This window comes from Maylandia zebra, linkage group LG3 (assembly GCF_041146795.1).
Source record: "Maylandia zebra isolate NMK-2024a linkage group LG3, Mzebra_GT3a, whole genome shotgun sequence".
NCBI lineage: Eukaryota > Metazoa > Chordata > Actinopteri > Cichliformes > Cichlidae > Maylandia > Maylandia zebra.
Window position 1 is genome coordinate 58,470,604 of NC_135169.1, and position 16,246 is coordinate 58,486,849.

The 16,246-nt window shown below is 41.0% G+C and overlaps 1 protein-coding gene across 3 annotated transcripts in view; it reads left to right on the plus strand.

The window, feature by feature from the left end:
- Nucleotides 1-16,040, plus strand: part of LOC143416853 (ribonuclease inhibitor-like) — a 264,095-nt gene extending 248,055 nt beyond the window's left edge. The window contains exons 1-4 of one of the 3 annotated variants that reach the window (XR_013097097.1): nt 9,132-9,466; nt 11,756-11,932; nt 14,302-14,475; nt 15,151-16,040. Coding sequence is in view for 1 of the 3 variants with exons in the window: in XM_076882525.1 (XP_076738640.1) it covers nt 15,151-15,157 (7 nt within the window). In the remaining 2 variants the exon portion in view is untranslated. Of the gene's footprint in view, nt 1-9,131; nt 9,467-11,486; nt 11,933-14,301; nt 14,476-15,150 lie in introns of those variants that run through there. The other 2 variants (XR_013097096.1, XM_076882525.1) reach the window with 2 other exon arrangements.
- Nucleotides 16,041-16,246: the final 206 nt, after the last annotated feature.

A 16,246-nucleotide genomic window follows, 5' to 3' on the forward strand; every position in this document is an offset into this window, starting at 1 on the left:
ACGTACGATCCATAGCTGAAATGGTATCCTTTGGCTGGCCTACTGTCATGGCGGAAGGGGGCGTGGCCCATCTCCCGTGACATCACGCTCCAAAGCCCTATAGGTGGGAAAATGTACCATGTCGACCAATCAAAAATGATATGGAAACATGACATTTGGTTGTTTAGCAAAAGGGGGAAGTTTTAGGAGTGACCGGCAAGAGAGAGCGAGTGAGCGAAAGAGAGAGAGAGTTTTGATACGTGAGAGATTTGTGACGTTTACCGTGTTTGGTCTCAAGTTAGTTTGTTGTCTTGTGTATTTAGTGTGTAGCTGTTGTTTTGTTTTGTGTGTCAGTTCTACTAGTGATCGTCACAGTTGCTGCCTTAAAGCCAACAAAGGCAGATTGCAGTGTAAACGCTGAGTGACACACCTGCTGTCAGACCTGCAGGTTTATCCCTGTGCTGTTCTCATATGTGTTAGAGTGACACAAACTATTGTTTGACACCTGATTGTTCTGTAAATAGTTTGAAATGATTATATGAAAAACGTCTGAGCCTTGGCTGCATTTTTTGGTAAATAGTACCATATAACTTTGTTGTTTGCAAAACGTGTGCGTATTTTTAAAAATGTACAATCTCTATTTGCATTTCAAGTTATGAAGATGATTCGTTAAACATGTGTGTGGTTTTTACAGTCAAAATATCACTTTCTACTTGTATTTTAAATTTTGTCTGAATTTAGATAAATTGTGCTGATACAGTTGGTCAAAATGAGAAAATAACAGATAAACTGTTTTTAAAGGTAAAATATAGAGGCCACATCAAAAGTAGTCAAGAAGGGTTAAAGGCTAAAAGCAAAGTTGTCACCAAGTACTGTTTATATTTGTGTGTATTGCTGCAGCTTTTTTGAGTATTAATTTGGTGCCTTTGTGTGAAATAATGGTATTGTGAGTGATCCATATAGTCACAAAGAATAGCCACTTGTTTCTGTGCTACCAAAGTTCCCCGGCTTTCATTCAAAATGTGTTTATCGTCAGCACCTGCACATTAAACTACTTAAACATTATAAATGTCTTCAAGCTCACACTGAGGCCTGTGGGGTACTATCAGCCACTGAGACAGTACACACATTTATATGTGTTTGTATATGAATATTTCATACTTTAAGACTGCCTGTTTATTTAAGGGAGATGAACAAAATACATTGGAATTGTACAAAATAATATCATGGATGATAAATTAAATAGATTTTAAGTAGATGCTTGTGCATTCTTAAAGTCTTATATGTTGAACTGAACTATGTGATCTGTTCAAAGCCTTAATCTTAATTTGAAGTGAAATGTGCATTTTGACTTTATACACTATGTATATAAGGCGACCGTTTCCTTTTGCAGTATTTTTGTGTGGTGTACTTTTCTATGTCTTAACAAAAGGGGAACAAAGGTGTTTAAGTTCACCTAGGATGATGTGTTTTAATTTTCACATGGTCTTGCTTGAATTTGACCCTGACAAAGGCGTATGAACTCTGTCAGCTGTTTGGAGTTTCCATTTTCTAAACTTCTACATTCTGAACCTTCTTCAGCTCTGAACAGATGATGAAACACTGAATGATTTCAAGCTCACACTTTGTCTAATAAACTTACATCTTTCATTCTTTATACAGATTGATCAACTGTGGTTTGTCAGAGATCAGCTGTGATTATCTGGCAGCAGCACTGAAGTCCAACCCCTCCCATCTGAGACAGCTGGACCTGAGCTCCAACTACAACCTGCAGGATTCAGGAGTGAAGCATCTGTGTGGTTTCCTGGAGAGTCCAGGATGTGGACTTGAAACTCTGAGGTCAGTCAGCATGTTTTAGTTGTGCTGAGATGAATATGATGTGAAAGTTGTGCTGACACTAAACTGCAGACATCAGGCTGATATTATACTGATCCACACTGAGGATCTTCATGGTAAAGTCTGTTTTCTTCTTCTCTGGTTTAGTCCATTGACTGCAGCAGAACAATGTTCACATTTCAAACAGTGAGACTCAACGTATGGCCCGCGGCCCACACGCGGCCTGCCCACCTTCCCTGATTCAGAGAGAGGGGACACTGATTAACTGTGTAGTGTTCTTCCTCACAGTTCTAAGTATCAGACACAACAATGAATAATCCACAGCTGACTGTCTTTAGCAGGTCAAAGGTCACGGCACACAGCAGACAGTGGGAAATATTATAATTCTGATCATTTATCAGCACATATCCATATGTATAAAAACAAAGCTGACACTGTGAGACTTGATCAGAGGTGTGATCATCACAGCAGAGGCCTTTGTGTCAAAGTCACTGAGGATCAAACAGAAACACATGAAGCAGATTTTCCTGTTCTGGCTTTTTATAGCAGATAACCTTCAAAATATTCTGCAGTCCATCAAAAACTGAAGCAAACCATGAATCAACATGTGAACATGAGCTGATGCTGCTGAAGTGAAGCAAAGTTACAGAGGTTTGATTACAGACACAGCTGAGAGTTTGTAATCTGTCATCATTTTAAACGGTTTACATTTCTTCAGTATATCCACATTTGCAGCTGGTACCTCAACCTCCACTTGTCCAACACAACTGCTGTCCACTGCCTCCATGACATTGTGATTTTGCTGTTGGTCTTCTGTCAGATCTTCATCAATCACTTCTGCACGGGGCACACCTTCAGACTCTGCAGCTGCATAACGAAAGCCTGTAAGATAAAATTAGACATAAGGTAAATGTACACCAATATTCCAATGACAGGTGTGTGATTCATCTGGAAGTTATGTGCGGATTAGTGTACAGTGATAGCAATTTAGTATGTTTTTAGAGGGGGGGGGGGGGGGGGGGGGGGTTGTTTACCTCCGATGGGTGCTCTTTTTCGCTTCCGTTGCGTACGCCTTGAGTGCCGGTCCGAGTCTGATACAGGTATGTCGTCATGCCCCATGTGCAGTGTTGGTGCCCAGTCTGGATTTGTTACATCCATTTCATATGCTGGTTTGCCTGCAATAATGCCAAATCATAAGCTACTCAGTCGACATGACGTGGTTCTGCAGCATCACACATTAGCATGTTTTATCTCATTATCTATGACCTCAGCACGTTGAAAATCACACTAAAAGCCTTTCAAGAGTGATATGAATTAATTTAGAACTCACCGGAAAGAAAATGCCGTGAGCAAACCAACAAAAAGCTGGGGATTGCAGAGAACTCGATATCCGCTCGTCTCACCGCTGCAATCCAAGCCTGACGTCTTTGTTTAGTAATATCGGATACATGGGATCCCTCACGTTGCCTCCAGGATGGAAAACGATGAAAAGAGAGCCCGTTATCCAGCTTCTTGCCTTCACGATCGTGTGATCTAACGTTGCAACCGACAACACAACACGTACGATCCATAGCTGAAATGGTATCCTTTGGCTGGCCTACTGTCATGGCGGAAGGGGGCGTGGCCCATCTCCCGTGACATCACGCTCCAAAGCCCTATAGGTGGGAAAATGTACCATGTCGACCAATCAAAAATGATATGGAAACATGACATTTGGTTGTTTAGCAAAAGGGGGAAGTTTTAGGAGTGACCGGCAAGAGAGAGCGAGTGAGCGAAAGAGAGAGAGAGTTTTGATACGTGAGAGATTTGTGACGTTTACCGTGTTTGGTCTCAAGTTAGTTTGTTGTCTTGTGTATTTAGTGTGTAGCTGTTGTTTTGTTTTGTTTTGTGTGTCAGTTCTACTAGTGATCGTCACAGTTGCTGCCTTAAAGCCAACAAAGGCAGATTGCAGTGTAAACGCTGAGTGACACACCTGCTGTCAGACCTGCAGGTTTATCCCTGTGCTGTTCTCATATGTGTTAGAGTGACACAAACTATTGTTTGACACCTGATTGTTCTGTAAATAGTTTGAAATGATTATATGAAAAACGTCTGAGCCTTGGCTGCATTTTTTGGTAAATAGTACCATATAACTTTGTTGTTTGCAAAACGTGTGCGTATTTTTAAAAGTGCACAATCTCTATTTGCATTTCAAGTTATGAAGATGATTCGTTAAACATGTGTGTGGTTTTTACAGTCAAAATATCACTTTCTACGTGTATTTTAAATTTTGTCTGAATTTAGATAAATTGTGCTGATACAGTTGGTCAAAATGAGAAAATAACAGATAAACTGTTTTTAAAGGTAAAATATAGAGGCCACATCAAAAGTAGTCAAGAAGGGTTAAAGGCTAAAAGCAAAGTTGTCACCAAGTACTGTTTATATTTGTGTGTATTGCTGCAGCTTTTTTGAGTATTAATTTGGTGCCTTTGTGTGAAATAATGGTATTGTGAGTGATCCATATAGTCACAAAGAATAGCCACTTGTTTCTGTGCTACCAAAGTTCCCCGGCTTTCATTCAAAATGTGTTTATCGTCAGCACCTGCACATTAAACTACTTAAACATTATAAATGTCTTCAAGCTCACACTGAGGCCTGTGGGGTACTATCAGCCACTGAGACAGTACACACATTTATATGTGTTTGTATATGAATATTTCATACTTTAAGACTGCCTGTTTATTTAAGGGAGATGAACAAAATACATTGGAATTGTACAAAATAATATCATGGATGATAAATTAAATAGATTTTAAGTAGATGCTTGTGCATTCTTAAAGTCTTATATGTTGAACTGAACTATGTGATCTGTTCAAAGCCTTAATCTTAATTTGAAGTGAAATGTGCATTTTGAGTTTATACACTATGTATATAAGGCGACCGTTTCCTTTTGCAGTATTTTTGTGTGGTGTACTTTTCTATGTCTTAACAAAAGGGGAACAAAGGTGTTTAAGTTCACCTAGGATGATGTGTTTTAATTTTCACATGGTCTTGCTTGAATTTGACCCTGACAAAGGCGTATGAACTCTGTCAGCTGTTTGGAGTTTCCATTTTCTAAACTTCTACATTCTGAACCTTCTTCAGCTCTGAACAGATGATGAAACACTGAATGATTTCAAGCTCACACTTTGTCTAATAAACTTACATCTTTCATTCTTTATACAGATTGATCAACTGTGGTTTGTCAGAGATCAGCTGTGATTATCTGGCAGCAGCACTGAAGTCCAACCCCTCCCATCTGAGACAGCTGGACCTGAGCTCCAACTACAACCTGCAGGATTCAGGAGTGAAGCATCTGTGTGGTTTCCTGGAGAGTCCAGGATGTGGACTTGAAACTCTGAGGTCAGTCAGCATGTTTTAGTTGTGCTGAGATGAATATGATGTGAAAGTTGTGCTGACACTAAACTGCAGACATCAGGCTGATATTATACTGATCCACACTGAGGATCTTCATGGTAAAGTCTGTTTTCTTCTTCTCTGGTTTAGTCCATTGACTGCAGCAGAACAATGTTCACATTTCAAACAGTGAGACTCAACGTATGGCCCGCGGCCCACACGCGGCCTGCCCACCTTCCCTGATTCAGAGAGAGGGGACACTGATTAACTGTGTAGTGTTCTTCCTCACAGTTCTAAGTATCAGACACAACAATGAATAATCCACAGCTGACTGTCTTTAGCAGGTCAAAGGTCACGGCACACAGCAGACAGTGGGAAATATTATAACTCTGATCATTTATCAGCACATATCCATATGTATAAAAACAAAGCTGACACTGTGAGACTTGATCAGAGGTGTGATCATCACAGCAGAGGCCTTTGTGTCAAAGTCACTGAGGATCAAACAGAAACACATGAAGCAGATTTTCCTGTTCTGGCTTTTTATAGCAGATAACCTTCAAAATATTCTGCAGTCCATCAAAAACTGAAGCAAACCATGAATCAACATGTGAACATGAGCTGATGCTGCTGAAGTGAAGCAAAGTTACAGAGGTTTGATTACAGACACAGCTGAGAGTTTGTAATCTGTCATCATTTTAAACGGTTTACATTTCTTCAGTATATCCACATTTGCAGCTGGTACCTCAACCTCCACTTGTCCAACACAACTGCTGTCCACTGCCTCCATGACATTGTGATTTTGCTGTTGGTCTTCTGTCAGATCTTCATCAATCACTTCTGCACGGGGCACACCTTCAGACTCTGCAGCTGCATAACGAAAGCCTGTAAGATAAAATTAGACATAAGGTAAATGTACACCAATATTCCAATGACAGGTGTGTGATTCATCTGGAAGTTATGTGCGGATTAGTGTACAGTGATAGCAATTTAGTATGTTTTTAGAGGGGGGGGGGGGGGGGGTTGTTTACCTCCGATGGGTGCTCTTTTTCGCTTCCGTTGCGTACGCCTTGAGTGCCGGTCCGAGTCTGATACAGGTATGTCGTCATGCCCCATGTGCAGTGTTGGTGCCCAGTCTGGATTTGTTACATCCATTTCATATGCTGGTTTGCCTGCAATAATGCCAAATCATAAGCTACTCAGTCGACATGATGTGGTTCTGCAGTATCACACATTAGCATGTTTTATCTCATTATCTATGACCTCAGCACGTTGAAAATCACACTAAAAGCCTTTCAAGAGTGATATGAATTAATTTAGAACTCACCGGAAAGAAAATGCCGTGAGCAAACCAACAAAAAGCTGGGGATTGCAGAGAACTCGATATCCGCTCGTCTCACCGCTGCAATCCAAGCCTGACGTCTTTGTTTAGTAATATCGGATACATGGGATCCCTCACGTTGCCTCCAGGACGGAAAACGATGAAAAGAGAGCCCGTTATCCAGCTTCTTGCCTTCACGATCGTGTGATCTAACGTTGCAACCGACAACACAACACGTACGATCCATAGCTGAAATGGTATCCTTTGGCTGGCCTACTGTCATGGCGGAAGGGGGCGTGGCCCATCTCCCGTGACATCACGCTCCAAAGCCCTATAGGTGGGAAAATGTACCATGTCGACCAATCAAAAATGATATGGAAACATGACATTTGGTTGTTTAGCAAAAGGGGGAAGTTTTAGGAGTGACCGGCAAGAGAGAGCGAGTGAGCGAAAGAGAGAGAGAGTTTTGATACGTGAGAGATTTGTGACGTTTACCGTGTTTGGTCTCAAGTTAGTTTGTTGTCTTGTGTATTTAGTGTGTAGCTGTTGTTTTGTTTTGTGTGTCAGTTCTACTAGTGATCGTCACAGTTGCTGCCTTAAAGCCAACAAAGGCAGATTGCAGTGTAAACGCTGAGTGACACACCTGCTGTCAGACCTGCAGGTTTATCCCTGTGCTGTTCTCATATGTGTTAGAGTGACACAAACTATTGTTTGACACCTGATTGTTCTGTAAATAGTTTGAAATGATTATATGAAAAACGTCTGAGCCTTGGCTGCATTTTTTGGTAAATAGTACCATATAACTTTGTTGTTTGCAAAACGTGTGCGTATTTTTAAAAATGTACAATCTCTATTTGCATTTCAAGTTATGAAGATGATTCGTTAAACATGTGTGTGGTTTTTACAGTCAAAATATCACTTTCTACTTGTATTTTAAATTTTGTCTGAATTTAGATAAATTGTGCTGATACAGTTGGTCAAAATGAGAAAATAACAGATAAACTGTTTTTAAAGGTAAAATATAGAGGCCACATCAAAAGTAGTCAAGAAGGGTTAAAGGCTAAAAGCAAAGTTGTCACCAAGTACTGTTTATATTTGTGTGTATTGCTGCAGCTTTTTTGAGTATTAATTTGGTGCCTTTGTGTGAAATAATGGTATTGTGAGTGATCCATATAGTCACAAAGAATAGCCACTTGTTTCTGTGCTACCAAAGTTCCCCGGCTTTCATTCAAAATGTGTTTATCGTCAGCACCTGCACATTAAACTACTTAAACATTATAAATGTCTTCAAGCTCACACTGAGGCCTGTGGGGTACTATCAGCCACTGAGACAGTACACACATTTATATGTGTTTGTATATGAATATTTCATACTTTAAGACTGCCTGTTTATTTAAGGGAGATGAACAAAATACATTGGAATTGTACAAAATAATATCATGGATGATAAATTAAATAGATTTTAAGTAGATGCTTGTGCATTCTTAAAGTCTTATATGTTGAACTGAACTATGTGATCTGTTCAAAGCCTTAATCTTAATTTGAAGTGAAATGTGCATTTTGACTTTATACACTATGTATATAAGGCGACCGTTTCCTTTTGCAGTATTTTTGTGTGGTGTACTTTTCTATGTCTTAACAAAAGGGGAACAAAGGTGTTTAAGTTCACCTAGGATGATGTGTTTTAATTTTCACATGGTCTTGCTTGAATTTGACCCTGACAAAGGCGTATGAACTCTGTCAGCTGTTTGGAGTTTCCATTTTCTAAACTTCTACATTCTGAACCTTCTTCAGCTCTGAACAGATGATGAAACACTGAATGATTTCAAGCTCACACTTTGTCTAATAAACTTACATCTTTCATTCTTTATACAGATTGATGGACTGTGGTTTGTCAGAGATCAGCTGTGATTATCTGGCAGCAGCACTGAAGTCCAACCCCTCCCATCTGAGACAGCTGGACCTGAGCTCCAACTACAACCTGCAGGATTCAGGAGTGAAGCATCTGTGTGGTTTCCTGGAGAGTCCAGGATGTGGACTTGAAACTCTGAGGTCAGTCAGCATGTTTTAGTTGTGCTGAGATGAATATGATGTGAAAGTTGTGCTGACACTAAACTGCAGACATCAGGCTGATATTATACTGATCCACACTGAGGATCTTCATGGTAAAGTCTGTTTTCTTCTTCTCTGGTTTAGTCCATTGACTGCAGCAGAACAATGTTCACATTTCAAACAGTGAGACTCAACGTATGGCCCGCGGCCCACACGCGGCCTGCCCACCTTTCCTGATTCAGAGAGAGGGGACCCTGATTAACTGTGTAGTGTTCTTCCTCACAGTTCTAAGTATCAGACACAACAATGAATAATCCACAGCTGACTGTCTTTAGCAGGTCAAAGGTCACGGCACACAGCAGACAGTGGGAAATATTATAACTCTGATCATTTATCAGCACATATCCATATGTATAAAAACAAAGCTGACACTGTGAGACTTGATCAGAGGTGTGATCATCACAGCAGAGGCCTTTGTGTCAAAGTCACTGAGGATCAAACAGAAACACATGAAGCAGATTTTCCTGTTCTGGCTTTTTATAGCAGATAACCTTCAAAATATTCTGCAGTCCATCAAAAACTGAAGCAAACCATGAATCAACATGTGAACATGAGCTGATGCTGCTGAAGTGAAGCAAAGTTACAGAGGTTTGATTACAGACACAGCTGAGAGTTTGTAATCTGTCATCATTTTAAAAGGTTTACATTTCTTCAGTATATCCACATTTGCAGCTGGTACCTCAACCTCCACTTGTCCAACACAACTGCTGTCCACTGCCTCCATGACATTGTGATTTTGCTGTTGGTCTTCTGTCAGATCTTCATCAATCACTTCTGCACGGGGCACACCTTCAGACTCTGCAGCTGCATAACGAAAGCCTGTAAGATAAAATTAGACATAAGGTAAATGTACACCAATATTCCAATGACAGGTGTGTGATTCATCTGGAAGTTATGTGCGGATTAGTGTACAGTGATAGCAATTTAGTATGTTTTTAGAGGGGGGGGGGTTGTTTACCTCCGATGGGTGCTCTTTTTCGCTTCCGTTGCGTACGCCTTGAGTGCCGGTCCGAGTCTGATACAGGTATGTCGTCATGCCCCATGTGCAGTGTTGGTGCCCAGTCTGGATTTGTTACATCCATTTCATATGCTGGTTTGCCTGCAATAATGCCAAATCATAAGCTACTCAGTCGACATGATGTGGTTCTGCAGCATCACACATTAGCATGTTTTATCTCATTATCTATGACCTCAGCACGTTGAAAATAACACTAAAAGCCTTTCAAGAGTGATATGAATTAATTTAGAACTCACCGGAAAGAAAATGCCGTGAGCAAACCAACAAAAAGCTGGGGATTGCAGAGAACTCGATATCCCCTCGTCTCACCGCTGCAATCCAAGCCTGACGTCTTTGTTTAGTAATATCGGATACATGGGATCCCTCACGTTGCCTCCAGGATGGAAAACGATGAAAAGAGAGCCCGTTATCCAGCTTCTTGCCTTCACGATCGTGTGATCTAACGTTGCAACCGACAACACAACACGTACGATCCATAGCTGAAATGGTATCCTTTGGCTGGCCTACTGTCATGGCGGAAGGGGGCGTGGCCCATCTCCCGTGACATCACGCTCCAAAGCCCTATAGGTGGGAAAATGTACCATGTCGACCAATCAAAAATGATATGGAAACATGACATTTGGTTGTTTAGCAAAAGGGGGAAGTTTTAGGAGTGACCGGCAAGAGAGAGCGAGTGAGCGAAAGAGAGAGAGAGTTTTGATACGTGAGAGATTTGTGACGTTTACCGTGTTTGGTCTCAAGTTAGTTTGTTGTCTTGTGTATTTAGTGTGTAGCTGTTGTTTTGTTTTGTGTGTCAGTTCTACTAGTGATCGTCACAGTTGCTGCCTTAAAGCCAACAAAGGCAGATTGCAGTGTAAACGCTGAGTGACACACCTGCTGTCAGACCTGCAGGTTTATCCCTGTGCTGTTCTCATATGTGTTAGAGTGACACAAACTATTGTTTGACACCTGATTGTTCTGTAAATAGTTTGAAATGATTATATGAAAAACGTCTGAGCCTTGGCTGCATTTTTTGGTAAATAGTACCATATAACTTTGTTGTTTGCAAAACGTGTGCGTATTTTTAAAAGTGTACAATCTCTATTTGCATTTCAAGTTATGAAGATGATTCGTTAAACGTGTGTGTGGTTTTTACAGTCAAAATATCACTTTCTACGTGTATTTTAAATTTTGTCTGAATTTAGATAAATTGTGCTGATACAGTTGGTCAAAATGAGAAAATAACAGATTGGCAAGATGAACTGTTTTTAAAGGTAAAATATAGAGGCCACATCAAAAGTAGTCAAGAAGGGTTAAAGGCTAAAAGCAAAGTTGTCACCAAGTACTGTTTATATTTGTGTGTATTGCTGCAGCTTTTTTGAGTATTAATTTGGTGCCTTTGTGTGAAATAATGGTATTGTGAGTGATCCATATAGTCACAAAGAATAGCCACTTGTTTCTGTGCTACCAAAGTTCCCCGGCTTTCATTCAAAATGTGTTTATCGTCAGCACCTGCACATTAAACTACTTAAACATTATAAATGTCTTCAAGCTCACACTGAGGCCTGTGGGGTACTATCAGCCACTGAGACAGTACACACATTTATATGTGTTTGTATATGAATATTTCATACTTTAAGACTGCCTGTTTATTTAAGGGAGATGAACAAAATACATTGGAATTGTACAAAATAATATCATGGATGATAAATTAAATAGATTTTAAGTAGATGCTTGTGCATTCTTAAAGTCTTATATGTTGAACTGAACTATGTGATCTGTTCAAAGCCTTAATCTTAATTTGAAGTGAAATGTGCATTTTGAGTTTATACACTATGTATATAAGGCGACCGTTTCCTTTTGCAGTATTTTTGTGTGGTGTACTTTTCTATGTCTTAACAAAAGGGGAACAAAGGTGTTTAAGTTCACCTAGGATGATGTGTTTTAATTTTCACATGGTCTTGCTTGAATTTGACCCTGACAAAGGCGTATGAACTCTGTCAGCTGTTTGGAGTTTCCATTTTCTAAACTTCTACATTCTGAACCTTCTTCAGCTCTGAACAGATGATGAAACACTGAATGATTTCAAGCTCACACTTTGTCTAATAAACTTACATCTTTCATTCTTTATACAGATTGATCAACTGTGGTTTGTCAGAGATCAGCTGTGATTATCTGGCAGCAGCACTGAAGTCCAACCCCTCCCATCTGAGACAGCTGCACCTGAGCTCCAACTACAAGCTGCAGGATTCAGGGGTGAAGCATCTGTGTGGTTTCCTGGAGAGTCCAGGATGTGGACTTGAAACTCTGGGGTCAGTCAGCATGTTTTAGTTGTGCTGAGATGAATATGATGTGAAAGTTGTGCTGACACTAAACTGCAGACATCAGGCTGATATTATACTGATCCACACTGAGGATCTTCATGGTAAAGTCTGTTTTCTTCTTCTCTGGTTTAGTCCATTGACTGCAGCAGAACAATGTTCACATTTCAAACCTTCAAAGAAGAAGAAAAATCCTCCACTGGATAATTCACTGTGAAACTCTCCAACTTTTCATTCCACCTTAAAGTCTGTCTGACACTGAAATCCAAAGCAAAATGTGCGTTTGCTTTACAGACAGCAGTCCAACACAAACATACACACATCATCCAAAACACAGTCCAACATCCAAATCTCCTCCACTGCCAGCATGAATGATGGGAAAGAGAAGGAGGAACACTCTGACATTCAGGGTTAGAATGAGTTTCATGAAGCAGACTGTGAAGATCAAAGCTGCATTAGAAAGCTTACATGAATGAATGAGTGGACAGAAGTGGACAGAGATCATCTGAAGCACTTCAAAGGCTTTAAATCAGCACATTTCTCTTTATTCTTTATCAACTCTGTTAGTTTCTCTCAGTTTTCTGTGGAATGAAGCTAACAGCAGGCTAATAAGATGCTGACCAATAGGTTTCTATTAAAGGTTGTAATTTGTATATGAAAAAGTGCTTTGGCTCAGCAGGGATCAGCTTACAGGTAGAATACAGCTGCTGGATGGGATTAGCATGTCATAGCTATCTACCAAACTGCTAACTGGGGGATTTCAGGCCATCTATGGATCATTTTTGCTAACTGTTTATTCAGCTTAGGCTCACAGGGCTGCAGCCTGTGCCCTAGCTGTCATAGGCAAGAGGCGTGGTCCACCTGCACAGGTGAGCAGTCCATCACAGGGCCAACAGAGAGAGACAGAGAAGCACTCTCTCACATCCACACCTACAGCCAATTTAGAAGCACCAATGAACCTAAGCAGCATTTCATTGGACTGTGGGAGAACATCCAACCTCCACAGAAAGGCCAACAAGCTTCAACCTACAACCTTCTTGCTTTAAGGCACTAGTGCGAACCACTTTTCCCCATTTCAGCCCAAATCCTGCATCTTCCTGTTTCTGACTCCAGGCCAGCTCCACTAACACTTTCTCATCAGACACTGCCACCTAGTGGAGGAAGTCTTAGTCCCATTTGAAGCTTCAGATGACAGTTAGTTCCTTTACAAAGAGGTGGAGGTGGTGGGGCCACAGCACCATCATCACTGAGTGCCATAGGACACTTAACCTTTGTTTCCATATGCTGGGAACTTCCTGTTGTTCCAAGGAGGACTGGAAAATGTGTGAAGATCTCCCAGTCAGTTCCTCACAGCACACTTCAATCATTTCCCTCCCACAGCATCAGGACCAGGGCTTTTTCTCTCTTTGGTCCCACTAAGAGATTTCCACACAAACACCTCATCAGTGGGACTCTCAGAGCTACCAGCCCTTTGCTACAATCACAAAGCTCTTCATTGAAATCAATGATATCAAAGCTGGAATCAAATGAGTCCAAGTCTTCTGCTGATTCAGCATCACATTCATCTTTGCTCCTTGTTCTGCATCCCCACCATGGACTTCATTCCTTTCCAAGCCAGCCTTGAGTGTCCTTTATTCAGCTCATCCTCTGCTTTACTTTTACACCTGATTTTAGCTGCTTTATCTCTCTTTCAACAAGTTTCTGTGCCTCCATCTTTTTCTTCTCTCCCTCATAACAAGACAGCTTCTTCTGCCTGAGAACATGTTGGAGTGATTTACTAATCCAGGGCTGCTTATTGGGGAAAATACTTCCTGTTTCCAAAGTAATCCCCATTTTTCCCAGAAAGAAATGTAAGTAGAAATCGATGATCTAAGTGAGAACATGAGCCTTTAAAAAGTCCCAGTGGGTGCAGTCAAAGCAGTCCCTCAGTCCCAGTATAGAGTCTTTGGTCCAGACTGGAACAACTGTGTGCCCAGTTTGAGCTCTCTTCAGTGCTGTGACCTGACAGACCCAGAGGGGCCATCACATCACATTTAGAAGCTCCCCTAATGGAGCCACAACACATGTCCAACACTTAGTCTGTCTTGTTGGACCAACTGGAAGAAATGATTCAAGGACTTAGTCACAGAACAGAGATTCAAATCTCCAAAATCCAACTGGCTGCATCAGGACATATAGTCTGAAACTCTGCACAGTTTCCTGTTTGAAGCTGCTTCCTGTTGCCTTCAGCTGTTTGGAGTTTCCATTTTCTAAACTTCTACATTCTGAACCTTCTTCAGCTCTGAACAGATGATGAAACACTGAATGATTTCAAGCTCACACTTTGTCTAATAAACTTACATCTTTCATTCTTTATACAGATTGATGAGCTGTGGTTTGTCAAAGATCAGCTGTGATTATCTGGCAGCAGCACTGAAGTCCAACCCCTCCCATCTGAGACAGCTGGAGCTACAACTTAACAACCTGAAGTATCCAGATGTGAAGCAGCTGTCTGATCTTCAGCAGAGTCCAGACTACAGACTGGAGACTCTGAGGTCAGTAGAGTGATGGAGTGAGTGGGTGGTGCTGTCAGCAGTATTGTACTAAACACAGTCAGTATGAAACAAAGATCCAGTGTTTCCTGTAAAGCTGCAGCTTCTCAGTGAAGCTGTGAGAGGAGAATGGTGACAGGCTTCAGGATTGGACACAAACACTTCCTGTTTCTGACCTTTATGGTCACCATAGTAACGGCTGACACGCTCTGATCAAACACTGTCAACAGCCAATCAGCTCTCTGAACAAAGCAGCACGCAGACCAATGACTGCATTCATTTCCAAGTTTAAAGCAGTGAAGAACACAGTCTGTAGGTGAGGAAGAATTTAGTGAGAGCAGATGTTTGGATGGAATTCCTCCAGTTAACAGCTGGAACCGTCCATCTGGATTGTTGGGCTTGTTGTTGGGGTTCCTACAGAGCTCAGAGTGGACACACCAAGGTTCTTCTAATGAATGAAAGTCCAAACTCAAACTAGGAGGGAAAAACATTTTCATCAACTTCAATAAAAATCCAAAGATTAGAAAAAGTGAAGCAACAATGAGTCCTAGTACAGTCCCAGCACTGAAGTCCCTGCTGCTCTTTATACTGGATGTGCTGCATCACTGACTGACAGCTGATGAAGAGTCTCTGGAAACACTCGTTTATCTCCTCTGCTCTTCCTTCTTCTCTCTGCAGGTGGTGATGATGGTAAACAGGACGGTGTGTGTGCTGAGAGAGGAGGAGCTGTGTCCTGATGATCCAGAGAGGTTGAAGCAGCAGCAGCTTGTGTGTAGAGACGCTCTGACTGGGCCATGTTACTGGGAGGTGGAGAGGAGAGCTTCATCCAGCAGTGACTGACAGAGGAATGAGAAGAAGTGCAGATGACTGTCAGTGCTGCAGAGTGAACTGCTCTGAGAACAGCTCCACTGTCAGACACAATGTAGAGTCCAGCATCATCCCTGTGTGTCCCTCTGGATCTGACAGAGGATCATCAGTGTATCTGGACTGCTCTGCTGCTGCTCTGTCCTTCTACAGTCTCTGCACAGTCTCTGTCTGACTCTGGCTACATTTTTGGCATTTATATTCTTGGTTGCTCTCTTTATATTTTTCACATGCAAAATGTGCCCATCTTTGGCAAGATTCACACTGCACCTGGAAAGGAAAAATAAATGGCTCATATTCTGTTTGGTGAATACTATTACTCAACATTTTAATTATGATTGGCAAGTAATGATACTAAGACTTATGTGGTTCTTTTCTTTTGTTTTACCATTTCAATCATGCTGCGGTCAGCGTTAGCATCTAACATGGAGCAAACAATGCAGTAGTCCTCAGCGTTCCCTGAAACACAATCATAGTTAGGTTTTAATCAAACATTATTTATTGAATAATTAAAAAATAATAGTACATTTTTTCCAAATATACTTCCTGGAAAATTAGTCTAAATTAGACTTTGAGAAGGGTCTTATCTGAAAGTGTTTGAAGAGCACTATTTGTACTGTGCTGTTTGAAAAGCACTATTTAAATTGGAAGTACGCACTAACGTGATAAGGACTTTACTGGACTTACCTCGATTTTCAAGTAGGGTGCAAGCTATCTGCATTTGCTCCAGCACAACTGGCTCTGTAGTGGTTGACACCTCACTGACCTCTCCAAAATCAAGGTAGTGTTCTGCAAACTGTGAGATTGATCATAATTAGAATGTAAAGTCTTAATTAGGTAAAGGATAGGATAATTATAAGCCATAAGGCTTCAGCCTATTCCTTTTTCAGTTACTGTATGATTAAGTACT